Below are 14,783 nucleotides of genomic sequence, written 5' to 3'. Positions count from 1 at the left end.
TTCATAAAATATGGAGTGGGGGGTCCCTGCTTCATCTCTCTCTCAGCCAAGGGGTCCTTGGCCATGAAAACGTTGAAGACCCCTGATACAGCGTTTAAGTGGTTAACGTTGAGGTTTGCAGACTTCTCAGGTTCCCGCTCGTTCTGCGTCCCCTCAGAGATCTCAGGGTGTTTGTGGGGAAAACCAGAAATAACATGAGAGGGAAAGAACGTTCACAGCTGGGTGTGTGTTGATGATGATGATACTGCTAGAGAGTTTCATAGTATGGACTTATCCACAATCTATTACTCTGACCCACATACTAGAGGGAGCTATAGATTTTACACATGCACGCACACACTAACGCACGCGCGCGTGTGCACACACACACACACACACACACACACACACACACACACACACTTTGACCTAGGTTCTTGTTTCTATTGTCTAATTATAGTCTAAGCATCACTAAAAACCAGCCATGCAGAACGCACGCACGCACGCACGCACGCACGCACGCACGCACGCACGCACGCACGCACGCACGCAATAAAATAAGATAATGTTCCTGCTGTTACACATACAGCCGACCAGTTGAAGAAAAAGCACAGATTGAGGATTTATGGAAAATGTTTGAAGATGTTTTTCATTGCTAGCTTGCAAAACTCTTTGATCTTAAAATTAAATATGAGATATATTTGTTTTTATTCAGCAGCCCTGAGGGACTCCGGTAACCATATACGGTTTAAGTGGTTAAAAATGGTTTTGTCCACACACTCTCTTGTGGTATTTGTCGTTGAATATTTGCACATACTGTGAAATGTGTTCTCTGGATTTCAACCATCTTAAGTATCAGGAGCTGTGGGCACTGTGGGGGCAACGGGGAGCAGTTAAGGGTGAAGTGTCTTTGCTCATGGACACTTCGACCGGGACGCGAACTTGAAAAGGCCTCTCTAGTCTCTACTACTCTATCCACTCAGCTACCCCCCCCCCCCCATTAAGCACCTTGCATGTGTGGGAAGAGGAAAGGTTGAGTGAGCGCGAGGTGTTGTGGGCTTGTAGATCGGCTGTGTCCAGGTCTGGAGAAACCGAGCACCGAGTGCCACGCTATGAGCTTGTAGATCTGCTATTTTTGAAAAATCTTGACTTTTTTTTTTTAGATTTACAGTAGGATTTAGAAAACATTTTAAAGAATCGACCTCAGGTCTTAATGGCTTAAATTAGTTTGTAAACAGAGCTGTGTTTTTGTGTTTCTTTACGCCCTTCAGGAGGGCGGGGACACACATTAACGTGTCAAAGCCAACATTTATATCTGTGGTTTCTGTTGGCTAATGTGTGTCTGTTTGTTCTCAAGCAGGTTTCGCCTAAAGATCACCACCAATAGTTTATGGGTGGGGAGGGGTGGGGTTTAGAAGCCATTGTCCACACCCCCTTTACCTGACTGCCAGTAGTGTGAAAAAAAACTTCAAATAAGGACGTTCTGATATCAATGAATGACATCATTTGAAAGCTTATACATTCTGTACTTTAATAATCTGTAAAAAGCTGAAAAATGACCAATGGATACTTGGATGGTCTGTTTTAGGACCAATGGATGGTCCTAAAACAGTGCTTCTCAACTGTCCTGGCCGCAACCCCCCCAAAATAATCATATTTGAAATGGGGACCCCCCCCTCACCCTGGGGGACCCCCTCGCCCTGATGAGCACTTTGTATGAGTTGAGGCATTACATTTAGTTTGACTCGGTTCCACAGATGAATATTGTGAAAATAGCAGATCTACAAGCTCACAACGCGTCGCGATGCGACGCGTTGTGAGCTTGTAGATCTGCTATTTTAAAACATATTAGTGCTTTTACTTTAAGTATATTTTGATGCCAATACTTTTCTACTTTTTACTCAAGTAACAATTTGAACACAGGCCCTTTTACTTGTGATGGAGTACTTCTACATTGTGGTATTGATACTTTTACTTAAGTGAAAAATGTCCATACTTTTTCCACCACATAAATGAAGGATTGCAGTGTTTTACATTCCCGTTCAGAGTTCTAACCTGTATGTGTGTGTGTGTGTGTGTGTGTGTGTGTGTGTGTGTGTGTGTGTGTGTGTGTGTGTGTGTGTGTGTGTGTGTGTGTGTGTGTGTGTGTGTGTGTGTGTGTGTGTGTGTGTGTGTGTGTGTGTGTGTGTGTGTGTGTGTAATCCATCAAGGTGATGCAGGTGGTGCGTGAGCAGATCACCCGGACCCTCTCCAGTAAGCCCACATCTCTGGAGCTCTTCAAGAACAAGGTGAACGCTCTGAACTACAGTGAGATCCTCAAGCTGCGGCAGACGGAGCGCCTCCACCAGGAGGAGACCCTGGCTCCGCCCGTGCTGTGAGTAGGATTTGTAAATCGATTTGAATCGCCATTCTCATGTTTGGTGAGAATCGATTAAAACATTTTTTATTATTTTTTTAAATAATAATAATCAATCGGGGGGAAAAAAAACGTTTTTTTAAATCGAGAATCGTTTGTTTGAAAAAATCGTGGGAAAAAACGGAATCGTGACCCCAAGAATCGGAATCGAATTGTGAGATATAGCAGAAGATTCACAGCCCTAGATGTGGCAAGAAAACCATCCAAAATGTTAAACAGCACAGTTACATTTAACTCTCTCAGTGCCAATGAAATTAAAAAAATATTGCGAACTGTGCCAACATTTTTATTTTTTTTTCAAAGTAAAAAAAAAGTGCTTAGGAAGCGAGCCTTTTTCAGTTAAAAGTTAAACAAGGAGTGGATGGAGCTGCACATCTTCAGATAATGATATCTTGGGTTCTGAACACTTTGAAAACTCGGGATTTTTCGTTCTGGCAGTTAGGGTATTCAGTAAAAACTCGGGATAACTCGCCGTCTGGCACTGAGAGAGTTAAAATACTTTGTCTAACAGGTCCGTTCATGGAAGTCCTTGAGGTCTTGTTTCCAATGAGGGCCTTGGTATTCAATTCATAACATATATAGTGGCACCACAGTTCGAATATCAATACAAAAAAACAGCAAAAGATAACACTATGTACAACAAAATAAAATAAAATACAGGGCCTCCTCCCTGACAATATCGCCGAGACAGTTTGTTTATTTTTGGACATCAATTCTTTATATGAGACGATTCTATGACGACCCAATGTTATTCTCCATAGAGAAATTACTTTACGAACCTGGGGATGAACGAGTGACGTCAGGACTTCGGTGGTCTATGAGCCCAGCATTTTTTGAGGGATGGGGTTAGACCAGTGGTTTTCAACCTATTTCGCGTCAAGGACCCCCAAATTGACACATATTAGCCCACGGACCCCCATTTGAAAAGATATGTCAGGGACGCAACCATTTTGATTTCTTGGGGTATTAATCTACACTGTAATCATCATCATCAGTGTTCATTTAACTCTGAGAGTGTACAAATGGAACCAAATGGACCTAACGGGTCCATTTGGTTCCATTTGTACACTCTCAGAGTTACAGACACATACGGATCAATTTGGTTCCTAACTGTTAATTTGGCTGGGGAGTGGGGACCCCCTGGAACCCCCTCAAGGACCACTGGAGGTCCCCGGACCACTGGTTGAAAACCACTGGGTTAGACTATTCCAATCCTGGGTGGCAGTGCTGTAGAAGGAGAATTTGCCCATGTTTGTTTTATGGGTGGGTGGTACCAAATTGTTGTTAACGCTCCCTCTGGTATTGTGACTGTGGGTGTCGCTAACCTTGTCTTTACTGTTACGTGATCCAATCTGATTCTAACCTGGATAGACCATTACAAATGTGATTTGGGCTGATAGTGTGAACACAGCCTCAAAGGACGTGGTCCAGACTTTCCACCTCTATGGAATAATGGACCTGATAGACAGTGCTTTGTCCTGCCATGATGCTGTGTTGTTACACAGTAAACATCACGGGTGACGCTGGGGTATTGTCACAATAGGTGGTGTAAAAGTAACTACATTACATTTACTCAAGTACTGTACTTAAGTACAATGTTGAGGTATTTTTGTATTACTTTACTGGAGTACTTCAAATGTCCAGTACTTTTACTTCTACTTCACTACATCTCAGAGGCAAATATTATTCCTCTTTGCCAAAAATAGCCGATCTACAAGCTCGTAGATCTGCTATTTTTGGCTAAAGTTCTCCTCAGAAAAGGGTTCAAGTGGTTAAGGTAAACAAAAAATCATATCACACAAAGATTTGGCGGACCCCCTCTAGTAACTCTGAGGACCCGTCTAAAGTGTCTAAACTAAACAGCAACAAGCAAACACAGAACTGAAACTGTAGTTGTGTGTGTGTGTGTGTGTGTGTGTGTGTGTGTGTGTGTGTGTGTGTGTGTGTCCAGTGAGCTCAAGGAGCGCTTGAAGCCAGAGCTGTTGGAGTTGATTCGCCAGCAGAGACTCAACAGGCTGTGTCAGGGAACACTGTTCAGGAAGATAAGCAGCCGACGCAGACAGGGTGAGACACACGCGCACACACACACACACACACACACACACACACACACTACAATAATGAACAATAGAATTGAAAGAACAACATTGTATCTATAAACTAAACCAGCAAAAGTGCTTTGAAAACAAATGAAAACTAAACGGAAATTGAAAACAAAAACTCCAAAAATGAAATCAAAATGAAAAACGAATGAAAACTTCCAAACCTATAATGACAACGTTGGTGTGTTATTTTTTCGTATATGTTGAATGACAATAAAAAAACAGATCTATCTATCTATCTATCTATGTTGTTGTCTCCAGATAAGCTGTGGTACTGCAGGCTGTCTCTCAATCACAAAGTGCTTCACTACGGAGACGTGGACGAAGACGCAGACAGTCCACCAATAGAATCACTACAGGAGAAGAGTGAGTGGCATGGATACCATCACTTAATTTATACTGTAGATTATACTGTAGTTTATTTATACTGTATACTCCAGTGGCTCTCAACCTTTTCAGGCTGAGACCCCCAAAATAATCATATTTGAACTATAATCATATTTGAACTGGGGACCCCCCCACCCCACCCTGACAAGCACTTGGAATTTTAGGAGTTGAGGCAATCAATTGTATTTGACTCATTTGTAGATCGGCTATTTTCAAAATCCTTGCCTCTTTCTTATATTATTTGACAATTGTTGACCACTTATAGTTTGACCTGTTACAGTTTGTACAACCTTTGATGCTGTAATCTTGGTCTTTTTTTGTTACGTTTTTGAGGCATTAAAAAGGTCTTAAAAGTCCTTAAATGTCACTTCACTGTCATCTGGGGACCCCCTCCCCCCCAAAACAAATCATCTGAGGACCCCCCTGGGGGTCCGAACCCACAGGTTGAGAACCACTGGTTTACGCCATGGTCCCAAAAGAGCTGATCTACAAGCTAGATCAGCTCTTTTGGACCGAGGCACACCGTCGTGCTAACGTTCTGATAACTGATTTCTACAATCTGACCCTGACTGCTGCTGTACTCTCTGTTCTCTTCCTCTCATCTCCTCTACTTTCTCTTTCTTTCTTTCTTTCTTTCTTTCTTTCCTTCCTTCCTATCTTCTCTCAGTTCCTGTGGCAGACATCAAGGCGTTGTTAACAGGTAAAGACTGTCCTCACATGAAGGAGAGCAAAGGCAAACAGACCAAGGTGAGCAACAGTTCCACTCCCTCCGTTCTCCTTAGCCGCACGGCGGCCATTTTGCTCTTAGGTCACGCTCCCAACCAGTGTTGATTTTGTCGACTAACTAAATATAAACTAAAGCTATAATGACCAAAACTATGACTAAATATATTGACCATTTCCGGTCAGACTAAAAGGAAAGCATTTCAGATGACTAGTGAATAAAAACATCTACTGATGCATAAACTTGGACACATCATCATCAGTGTTGTTTCCTGGAGTCACTGGGTGTTTGGGGTCTCGCAACAACAGACACCCTCCTCCAGGCGACCCGACCGACTTTAGTTTCTATGTAGATTTTGATTATTATTTCAAAACACACACTAACCACTTCAGCCCTATATAGGTCTTTTGAAAATAGCCGATCTACAAGCTCTCAATGCGTCGCATCGCAACGCATTGTGAGCTTGTAGATCGGCTATTTTCAATACTCATACTCATACTTTTGTACTTTTACTCAAGTAAATTTTGAATTCTGGAGAGTATTTCTACATTGCAGTATTGATACTTTTACTTAAGTAAAACATTTGAGTCCTTTTTACACCACTTGGTCACAATAGGCAACCGTTCATCCGTCCGTCCGTCCGTCCAGCTTTTAACAAAAGCAATTATGCAATGATATTATGTTCAGCTGTGTTTGGGGTGGGTGTTTGGGGTCTCGCAACAACAGACACCCTCCTCCAGGCGACCCGACCGAGGCTAATCAGCCTGTGTCCAAGTGGCATGCTACAGCCCCCACCGTCTCTTGAAAGGAGTAAGAGACACGAGCGGCCTTTTCCTGTGTAGTTGAAGTGCAAGGGGGCGGGGGGGGGGAGAGAGTCAGCGCACTGAAGTCAAGGCACAGACGGCTGTGTTGTTGACGGACAACGGATGCACGCTTATGAGAAACAACTCAAATAAAACCTGGTGTGCATTAGCTGCGTTGCGTGCATTAGTGCAAGATGAGGATAAAGGAAACATTTAGTCTAAATGTCCAGTTTGCTAATTCACAACTACTACTACTACTTTTGTATTTGAAACTTTAAATGTATCTAAATATTATAAACTTTCAGCCTAAGTACAAATATCATTTATGAAAAGGCTACTATAGGCTACAGTGAAGTCTGAATAATAAACGTTTTTTCTTTTTTTTACTCTCTTGGTGTGGGGATTATCTGGCACAGTAGATGTGACTTAGCAAGCTGGACATTTAGACTGAATGTTTCCTTTATCCTCATCTTCTGCTAATGCACGCAACTGTTTCACCAGGTTTTATTTGTGTTGTTTCTCATAAGCGTGTGTCCGTTGTCCGTGAACAACACAGTAGTCTGTGCCTTGACTCTGACTCTCTCCCCACCCACCCCCTTGCACTTCAACAACATAGGAAAAGGCTGTTCGCGTAAGAGACAGTTCTAATCAGGGGGTTAGGGTTTAGGGTGGCAGGTGAGATGTTAACAGCAAGTTTTTTAGCGACACTAGGAGGCTCGAGGCACTGTGGGTTGACTCCGGGCTTGGCTCCTCCTTCGTCTGACCAGAAGTGGGCATTTTTCTGTGCGTTGCATCGTCGTCATTGCTGCTAGGCAAAAACATCTCATTCTGCCTTGCTTTTGGGTTCTTCCTCTCAGAAGAAGTGGTTTGGTTCTGCCAACCCACTCCACCCCGGGTCGCCGTCTCTCCTGCCGTCCTCTATCTCTCCAAAACTCAAATATGACTAAAACTAAATGGAAATGTATTCAAAAGACTATGACTAAAACTACATCAACATTTGCTGTGAACATGGACTCCCAACTAGAGCTCCAGTGCAGTTTGTAATAACAGAACGTTTTACCACCCTGTGTGATAGCAGAATGGCCGCCCTGTGAACATGGTCAATGATTTGCCATAGTCCAGTATGTGTCATGATGCAGCATATCGTATATCATGTCAGTGTGAAATAAAATGTGTGCTGTGATTCATTGTTGTGGCTGTAGCCTTAAACCCCTTTCTCTTCCTGTGTGTGTGTGTGTGTGTGTGTGTGTGTGTGTGTGTGTGTGTGTGTGTGTGTGTGTGTGTGTGTGTGTGCGTGTGTGCATGTGTGTGTGACCCTCTGTAGGAAGTGCTGGATCTAGCGTTCAGCATCACGTACGACGTGGAGGAATACAGCCTGAACTTCATCGCCTCGTCCAGAACCGACGTGAGTCTTAGTTCCCTCAAATAATCAAGCCTGTGTCCTTCCTTTATTCTTTCTTTCTTTCCTTCTTCTTCCATTCATCTAAACACCTGCGTGGGTATTCAATGTATTTATTAGTTTTCTTTTTAAATCAGATGAGGAGGATGGGCTGGTTAGTAGGCATGTAACGATTTATCGTATATCGATTTAAATCGATTCAAAGTGGTGACGATTTAAATCGATGCAATAAAATATGACATCGCGATGCAACCAGCAATCGAGTCAGACTCCCTACCTTGTTCTCCGCCTACTATTTTGTCCCCTCAGGGCCACCATAGCTGCATGCGTTCGTCTCTTCTTCACTCACTGAACAGCAGGCTATGCACGGCAGAGAGGGGTTCACGTCCTCTCAGGCTATGAAATCTAAACAACTAGGCGATCGCACTGCATAAAGAGGGAAATGTGCGTCGCATGTAAACATGTTTATTTGATTGATGAATTGCCCAAACTATACCGTTTACCCCCTCCCCCGTCTGACCACGTTGTTAGCTGTCTGATTTAAACTCTGTAGGAAACATACAACTGATAAGGCTTAATGAAAACGGCTAATTCTGGAGCTCCTCGGTGCGGCTGCAGAGTACAATGAATAATAATCTAATTTAATAATTTAACAATTGTATCAGACCGCTGACAATGCCAAACTCCTTTCAACACTGTCTTTCATATATATAGCGAATTTCATTGATATTAATCAATTAATTCTTATCTAATCTCATTTGGAGCAGTTTAAAACAGTTTCCCTTATTACTGTACATAAATGTGTTGTTTTATACAGAATGCTGAGAATGTAGCATAGATAAAAATTAACTTGTAAATCCCAAGGCTAAGCCTTAGTTTGTTTATTTGAAGGTTTTCTTTATAATTTATTTCATCTGGGATATATGTTTTAAAATTCATTTATTTCATAAGACTTATATATTTAAAGTTATTATTTTACAAATAAAAAAGTATATGTCTTAATGTGACAGTTAATGCATGTACCTCTTGAATAAAAAGGCTTTATTTAATTTCATGTATTAAATAGAGGATAAGAGAAAATATAGTTTTTTAAAAATACATGATTTTTGTAAAATAAATAATCAAGGTTTTCAGTAATTTGTGTGGAAAATAAATGTGCTAAAAAAATCGTTAAAAAATCGTGAAGATCGAATCGTGATTCGAATCGTATCGTGAGTTGAGTGAATCGTTACATGCCTACTGGTTAGTGGTTACCTGATGGAAATGAGCATTATTCCATATTGACACAGCTCTGAATGTGATACACACCTGCCCCCTGGTGGTGTAACATAAGAACACACGTAGATGATTTGCCTGTCTAGACCCATTCAGACCTGAGGCCGATTCTTACGAATGTCTTCTAACAGTTTCCTGAAAAACCTATGTTTCTATATCAGTGGTTCTCAAACTTTTTCATGTCAAGGACCCCCAAAACTATATGTATTTGACCGCGGACCCCCATCTAAAAATATTTTGTTCCAGGCAGGGACCCCCAGAAGCAAAGATTTGAGTTAAAAATGTTCGCTTTGAAAGAATATAAATATATTAATTTGCACAAATTTTCTCGATTTAAAAAAAATAGCAGATCTACAAGCTCATAGCGCGGCACTCGGTGCCGCGCTATGAGCTTGTATATCTGCTATTTTTGAATAGCCAAATTGTAAAATAATGCTTTTTAGCTAAAAATCTAAAAATGACACAGATGCGTTCCAGGTCTTAATGGTCTAGTATGAAGAGAAATGGAGTTGATGTGGAAGTATTGTTGGAAAGGGTCTGGGAGGTTGGCTTGGCACTCTGATAGTTAACGTTGTAAATGAAGAATATACGTGTTTGGAGGATGTTTATATTAACGATAGTTCATATTTTAAGATGTGTGAATAGAGGTGAAGATGGGTCCCTAAAACTGCAGGTCCCCGAAAATGACAGAGATGCGTTCCCGGTCTTAACTCTTAAACTGACAGAGTTTTTTTTTGTTTTGTACTCACAGACTGCCAGCATGTTTACAGCTTAAACTTAAAACAAAATAAAGAAATGTTGTCCGTTTATTGAACGCCAGAGGTTAATCTCATAATGTACTCACCAGTGCCAAGGTTTTATTGTTGTTTTTTTGTTTTTTTCATGTCGCCATAGCCCCCGCTAAATCCGGTAAAATTGCGCGTTCATTTGGTTCTACACACACAGGGGATCTGTTTACGTTCCGCCATCTTGAAGCTACGGGGGTAAACGCTAGACAGGGCGATGCGAGGAGAAAAACTACACCGGAGATAATCGACTTAGAAACCGGATCCCAGACAGAAAGTGGGTGTGATCGAAAAAAACGGAAACCGGATATTTCTGTTTGCGGTGGTGAAACCGGAACCGGAAGGGGATCAAAAAATTCCGGAAAGTGAACCACAAAATTTCATAACGGATTTTCATAATAGCGGAGGTTCGCGTAGATCTACTCGACTGGCACGCTGCGGCTTTAAATAGGTTCGCATAGATCTACGCGACTGGCAGTCAATGTGTTAACATTGAAGTGAATGGAGCAGCAACTTTTTGGAAAATATTATCTCCTCTTCTTTGTGACGAACGGAAAAACGGAAAAATCCAAAAAATAAAGAATAATTTTAGATTTTTTATATTGTAAAAATGTATTTTTAGAAAATGGGTTAAATCAGTATTTAATCAATACATCCTTGCCGTTGTTGTTGTGGTTGTAGTTCTGCCTGTGGACGGACGGTCTGAGCGTGCTCCTGGGCCGCGACATGAGCAGCGAGTCCATGCGCAGCGAGCTGGAGATCCTGCTCTCCATGGAGATCAAGCTCCGCCTCCTGGACCTGGAGAACGTGCCCATCCCGGACAACGCCCCGCCCATCCCCAAACCGCCCAGCAACTACAACTTCAACTACGACTTCAGCCAAGCTGAATAGTACCCTGTGTGTGTGTGTGTGTGTGTGTGTGTGTGTGTGTGTATACACTTGTATTACTATACTTGTGAGTCCTCACAATGTGTGAATTACAGTCTTTACTACTGTATTTTCTGTTTTCTGCTATTGTGGGGAAAGCTTCCACAGAAAGTAGCAGATCGACGAGGGGCTATTTTTCAGTGGATGCTTTCCCACAATACGGATAATGGGGTTTAAGTGGTTAACACATTAACCGCCAAGAACGTAGTCCTGCGGTCCGTTAAATCCAACTGTTAAGCGCCGAGACCGTAGTGCTACGGTCCGGGTGCTTTTTCCTTTTTTTCGAACATTTTTTTTTTTTTTTCAATTTTCTACACGGACCATTTTCAGTGTAACACCACCGGAAGTCGAAACTATTTGCGATCCCGTTTTTCGTTTCCCGTCGGCCTCCATTCTAAGGCGCACACTAAAACCCCTGTAGTTTTTTCTCCTCGCATTTCCCATGTTAACATAAACGGTCAGAACTCAAACATGGCGGCTCCGTTTGACACGTGGTCTGGACTAATAGACGCAGGGACATGTGCACGTTGTTTACAAACAGTCCATCGTGCATTCTAAAGGATTTTAGCGGGGCCTATGGCGACGTGAAAAAAACAAAAAACAACAATAAAACCTTGGCACTGGTGAGTACATTCTGAGATTAGCCCTTGGCAGTGGATGTGTTAATAACAGTAAAGATTCACATTTATAAAATTGCCATCCTAAAAATGTTGACGTACTCGCAAGTATAGAAATACAAATAAGTGTGCGTGCGTGTGTGCGACTGTGTGTGTGTGTGTGTGTGTGTGTGTGTGTGTGTGTGTGTGTGTGTGTGTGTGCATGTGTGACACATTGGAAAGCATCACAAACCGTTGACTGTCATTAGGTAATTACTGTACGACATAAACTGACTCTTCTCATGACAGCGGAGGGGAACTACAGCTCAATGCAATATGTTTGTTCTTGTTCCAACTTCTTTTTTTTTGTGTGTGTGTCAGCTCTTCTCTTTTTTATTTATTGTTTTATTCCCCCAAAAGAATCTTAAAACTCAGAAAACCTCTTAGGGTTGATCATTATTTCTTAAATCGAAACTGTTTAATCGTTAAGTGGACTCCTGTGAACCCATTAGACAATTCCCACTTTTTTTTTGTTTTATCCATGAGAAACGTTTATTTTTATATGTGCAATAGCAGCATAACGGTGAGGATTCTCCAATCGTAGGCTATACGTATATATACCGTAGGCTACCCCACACAGCGCTGCAAAACTAATCAATAAAACAGGCAATAGGCCTACATGAAAAAATGTATAACTTAAATCGATGTTAAAAAAAATGATTATGTGTTTTAATATTAGCCCCAGACTTTATGAATGATCAACAGAAAACACACGCGGGCATTGAGCATTGGCATAGCCAGTGACTGACAAATATGATTTCTCCATTTCCTCACATTTAACACATCGGGTGCCAGCATTTTTTCATAACAACTTACCGTGGGTGCCAGCATTCTCCCCATTGACTGCGCTTTGCTGTTTAAAGCTTCCGCGTGCGTTACAAGCAAATCCACGCCAAAAAAAAGCATCGATTCATGTTGTGCCATGAGCCTGGCTACAGCCTGGAACCATAACATTTCCCTCGCGAGTTACAACGGGGGGGGGATCGCGCATCGCGCATGACCGGTTTTCCCCACAGGAAACAGATTCGGAGATATAGGCGTTTCAAAGTAGGAAATAGACAGGAAGCGGATGGGATTATTTTTTTTGTTTCCGGTGAGCGATCTGGCACTTCCTTCGCAGGATTACAATGGGTGCTCCCAGAGCTGCTCTAGCCCCGCCCGCGCGGAGAAAAACGAAAAAAACAAAAAGACTGAAATCACGGTTCAGACCGTGTTCGGCACCGAAGCGCTACTATGTAAACACACGGTTCAGACCGTGTTCGGCACCCGATGTGTTAAGCTTGTGTTTATTTTGGTTGTGGTGCGCACATACAGCCACGGACGTCTGCCCCATGGTTTGGGCGCAGGCATCCCTGGGTTTGATCGTGTAGGTACTAAAACTGTAAAGCTACTGTAAAATAATAATAATAATTGGTGCAGTGGCCATGTTCTGGAGGTCGCACGGCAAGCAGTACAAGGTACAAAGGGGCCGTGCGGTCCTGACCAGGAAAGGTTGGGTATATAACCCACCCAGACCCAGTCAATGATTTTCTATGCAATTAATAATGTAATCGTTATATCCCACACTGTGTCTGTTCTCAGGTGCTGATTGATGCATGACGCTTCCCCAATTACACTCAGTGGTGGAAAAAGTACTCAAATTCTTTAAGTAAAAGTACCAATACTGCGGGAAAAAAACGATAAAACGATACAAAACGCTCTGTTACAAGTAAAAGTCAAAAATTCAAAATTTACTTGAGTAAAAGTACAGAAGTATTGGCATCAAAATGTACTTAAAGTACCAAAAGTAAAAGTACTAAAATATTTGAAAATAGCCGATCTACAAGCTCACAACGCGTCGCGATGCGGCGCGTTGTGAGCTTGTAGATCTGCTATTTTCAAATAGCCTAGGTATAAAATAGGGCTGAAGTGGTTAATGTATGTTTCATAATGTAATAATTTATATCTGAAAAGTAACTAGTAACTAAAGTTTTCAAACAATTGCAGTGGAGTAAAAGTATAATATTTGCCTCTGAGATGTAGAGGAGTAGAAGTAAAAGTATTGGAAATTGGAAATACCTCAAAATTGTACTTAATTAAATGTACTTGGTTACTTTCCACCACTGATTACACTTGATTACTCCTCATTTAGTTTTTAGTGGTGTCCGATGTGGGCTGAGGTACGCAAGGGTCTCTGTGTACATGCAGAAATCTATGATTGTTCTTGATAAAATACGTTTATCAAGGCGTCTCCAAAAAATGTAATGTCCCTTGGTATGGATATGCTTATTATGACGCAATAATGTTTGTTTGCTGCCAACTGTCCTGGGGCATTTTGTAGGAATGTAACGATGTCGCTTTGTTTTTGAGGCGCTTGGGGTCTTCATGAACGATGCAGACCCCCCCCCCCCCCCCGGAAATTCACGGTTTACTTCAGTGGTTCTCAAAAGTGTGGGGGTCCGGGGTCCACATGTTTATCAATACAAAACGTCGTTGCTGTCCTGCAGAAACCTTGCATCTCCATATATCAAAGTTTTATGTTTTTCATAAATTAATGCCCTACTTCATCATACAAAAGTAGTAAAAAAAATAGCAGATCTACAAGCTCACAACGCATTGCATTGCAACACCGTTGTGAGCTTGTAGATCGGCTATTTTCACCATTTTTAAAATGTTTTTTTTTAAATGATAGTATAAAAGTATGTTTTTAAAGGACTTGAGTATTTCTACACTGTGTGGTGTTTCTAAAGTAAAACCTGTCATTTGTAAAGTTTGTCTGCAAATATTTATTATGGCTTTTTCACTGTATGTTTCATCATACTGTATGATTTGGGTGATTCATGCCTTGTTTAGCCTAAAGCAGTGGTTTTCAACCAGCGTTTCGGGGACCACCAGTGGTCCTTGGGGGGGGGGGGGGGGGGGGTACCAGGGGGTGCCGCGCTATGAGCTTGTAGATCTGCTATTTTTGAAAAATCTTGAAGATGTGTTGCAAATCTTTGAATATATACATTTTTCAAAGGGGACATTAACTCAAATCTTTGCTTCTGGGGGGTCCCTGGCACAAAACATTTTCAGATGGTGGTCCGCGGCCAAATGTAGATCAATTTAGGGGTCCCTGGCATGGAAAAAGGATGAAAACCACTGGCCTAATGTATACTCTGTATTATAACGGAGTAGCTCGTCAAAAAGAGCTGATCTACAAGCTAAAAACGTGTCTTATCACGGCATGGTAAATGGTGCATTTGTATAGCACTTTTTTTTACCAAAAGCCCTTTACATTCACCCACTGACGGCCGAGGAAACCTCGCAAAGGCACCAACCTGCTCAAGAGAGCAAATGGGTGTTAAGTGT

General features: G+C 41.8%; 1 protein-coding gene across 1 annotated transcript in view; it reads left to right on the top strand.

The window, feature by feature from the left end:
- The window catches only part of elmo3 (engulfment and cell motility 3), a 60,175-nt gene extending 46,906 nt beyond the window's left edge, over nt 1-13,269 (top strand). Inside the window, exons 16-21 of the mRNA XM_084060101.1 lie at nt 2,190-2,353; nt 4,347-4,459; nt 4,759-4,863; nt 5,552-5,631; nt 7,736-7,816; nt 10,552-13,269. Of these exons, the coding sequence (XP_083916227.1) occupies nt 2,190-2,353; nt 4,347-4,459; nt 4,759-4,863; nt 5,552-5,631; nt 7,736-7,816; nt 10,552-10,761 (753 nt within the window). The 3' untranslated portion in view covers nt 10,762-13,269. The remainder of the gene's footprint in view (nt 1-2,189; nt 2,354-4,346; nt 4,460-4,758; nt 4,864-5,551; nt 5,632-7,735; nt 7,817-10,551) is intronic.
- The last annotated feature ends 1,514 nt before the right edge of the window (nt 13,270-14,783 follow it).

This window comes from Gymnoscopelus microlampas (assembly GCF_963454915.1).
Source record: "Gymnoscopelus microlampas genome assembly, chromosome: 6".
Classification (NCBI taxonomy): Eukaryota; Metazoa; Chordata; class Actinopteri; order Myctophiformes; family Myctophidae; genus Gymnoscopelus; species Gymnoscopelus microlampas.
The sequence above is the reverse complement of the archived record's forward strand: the minus strand, read 5'-3'. Positions and strand labels throughout refer to the sequence as shown.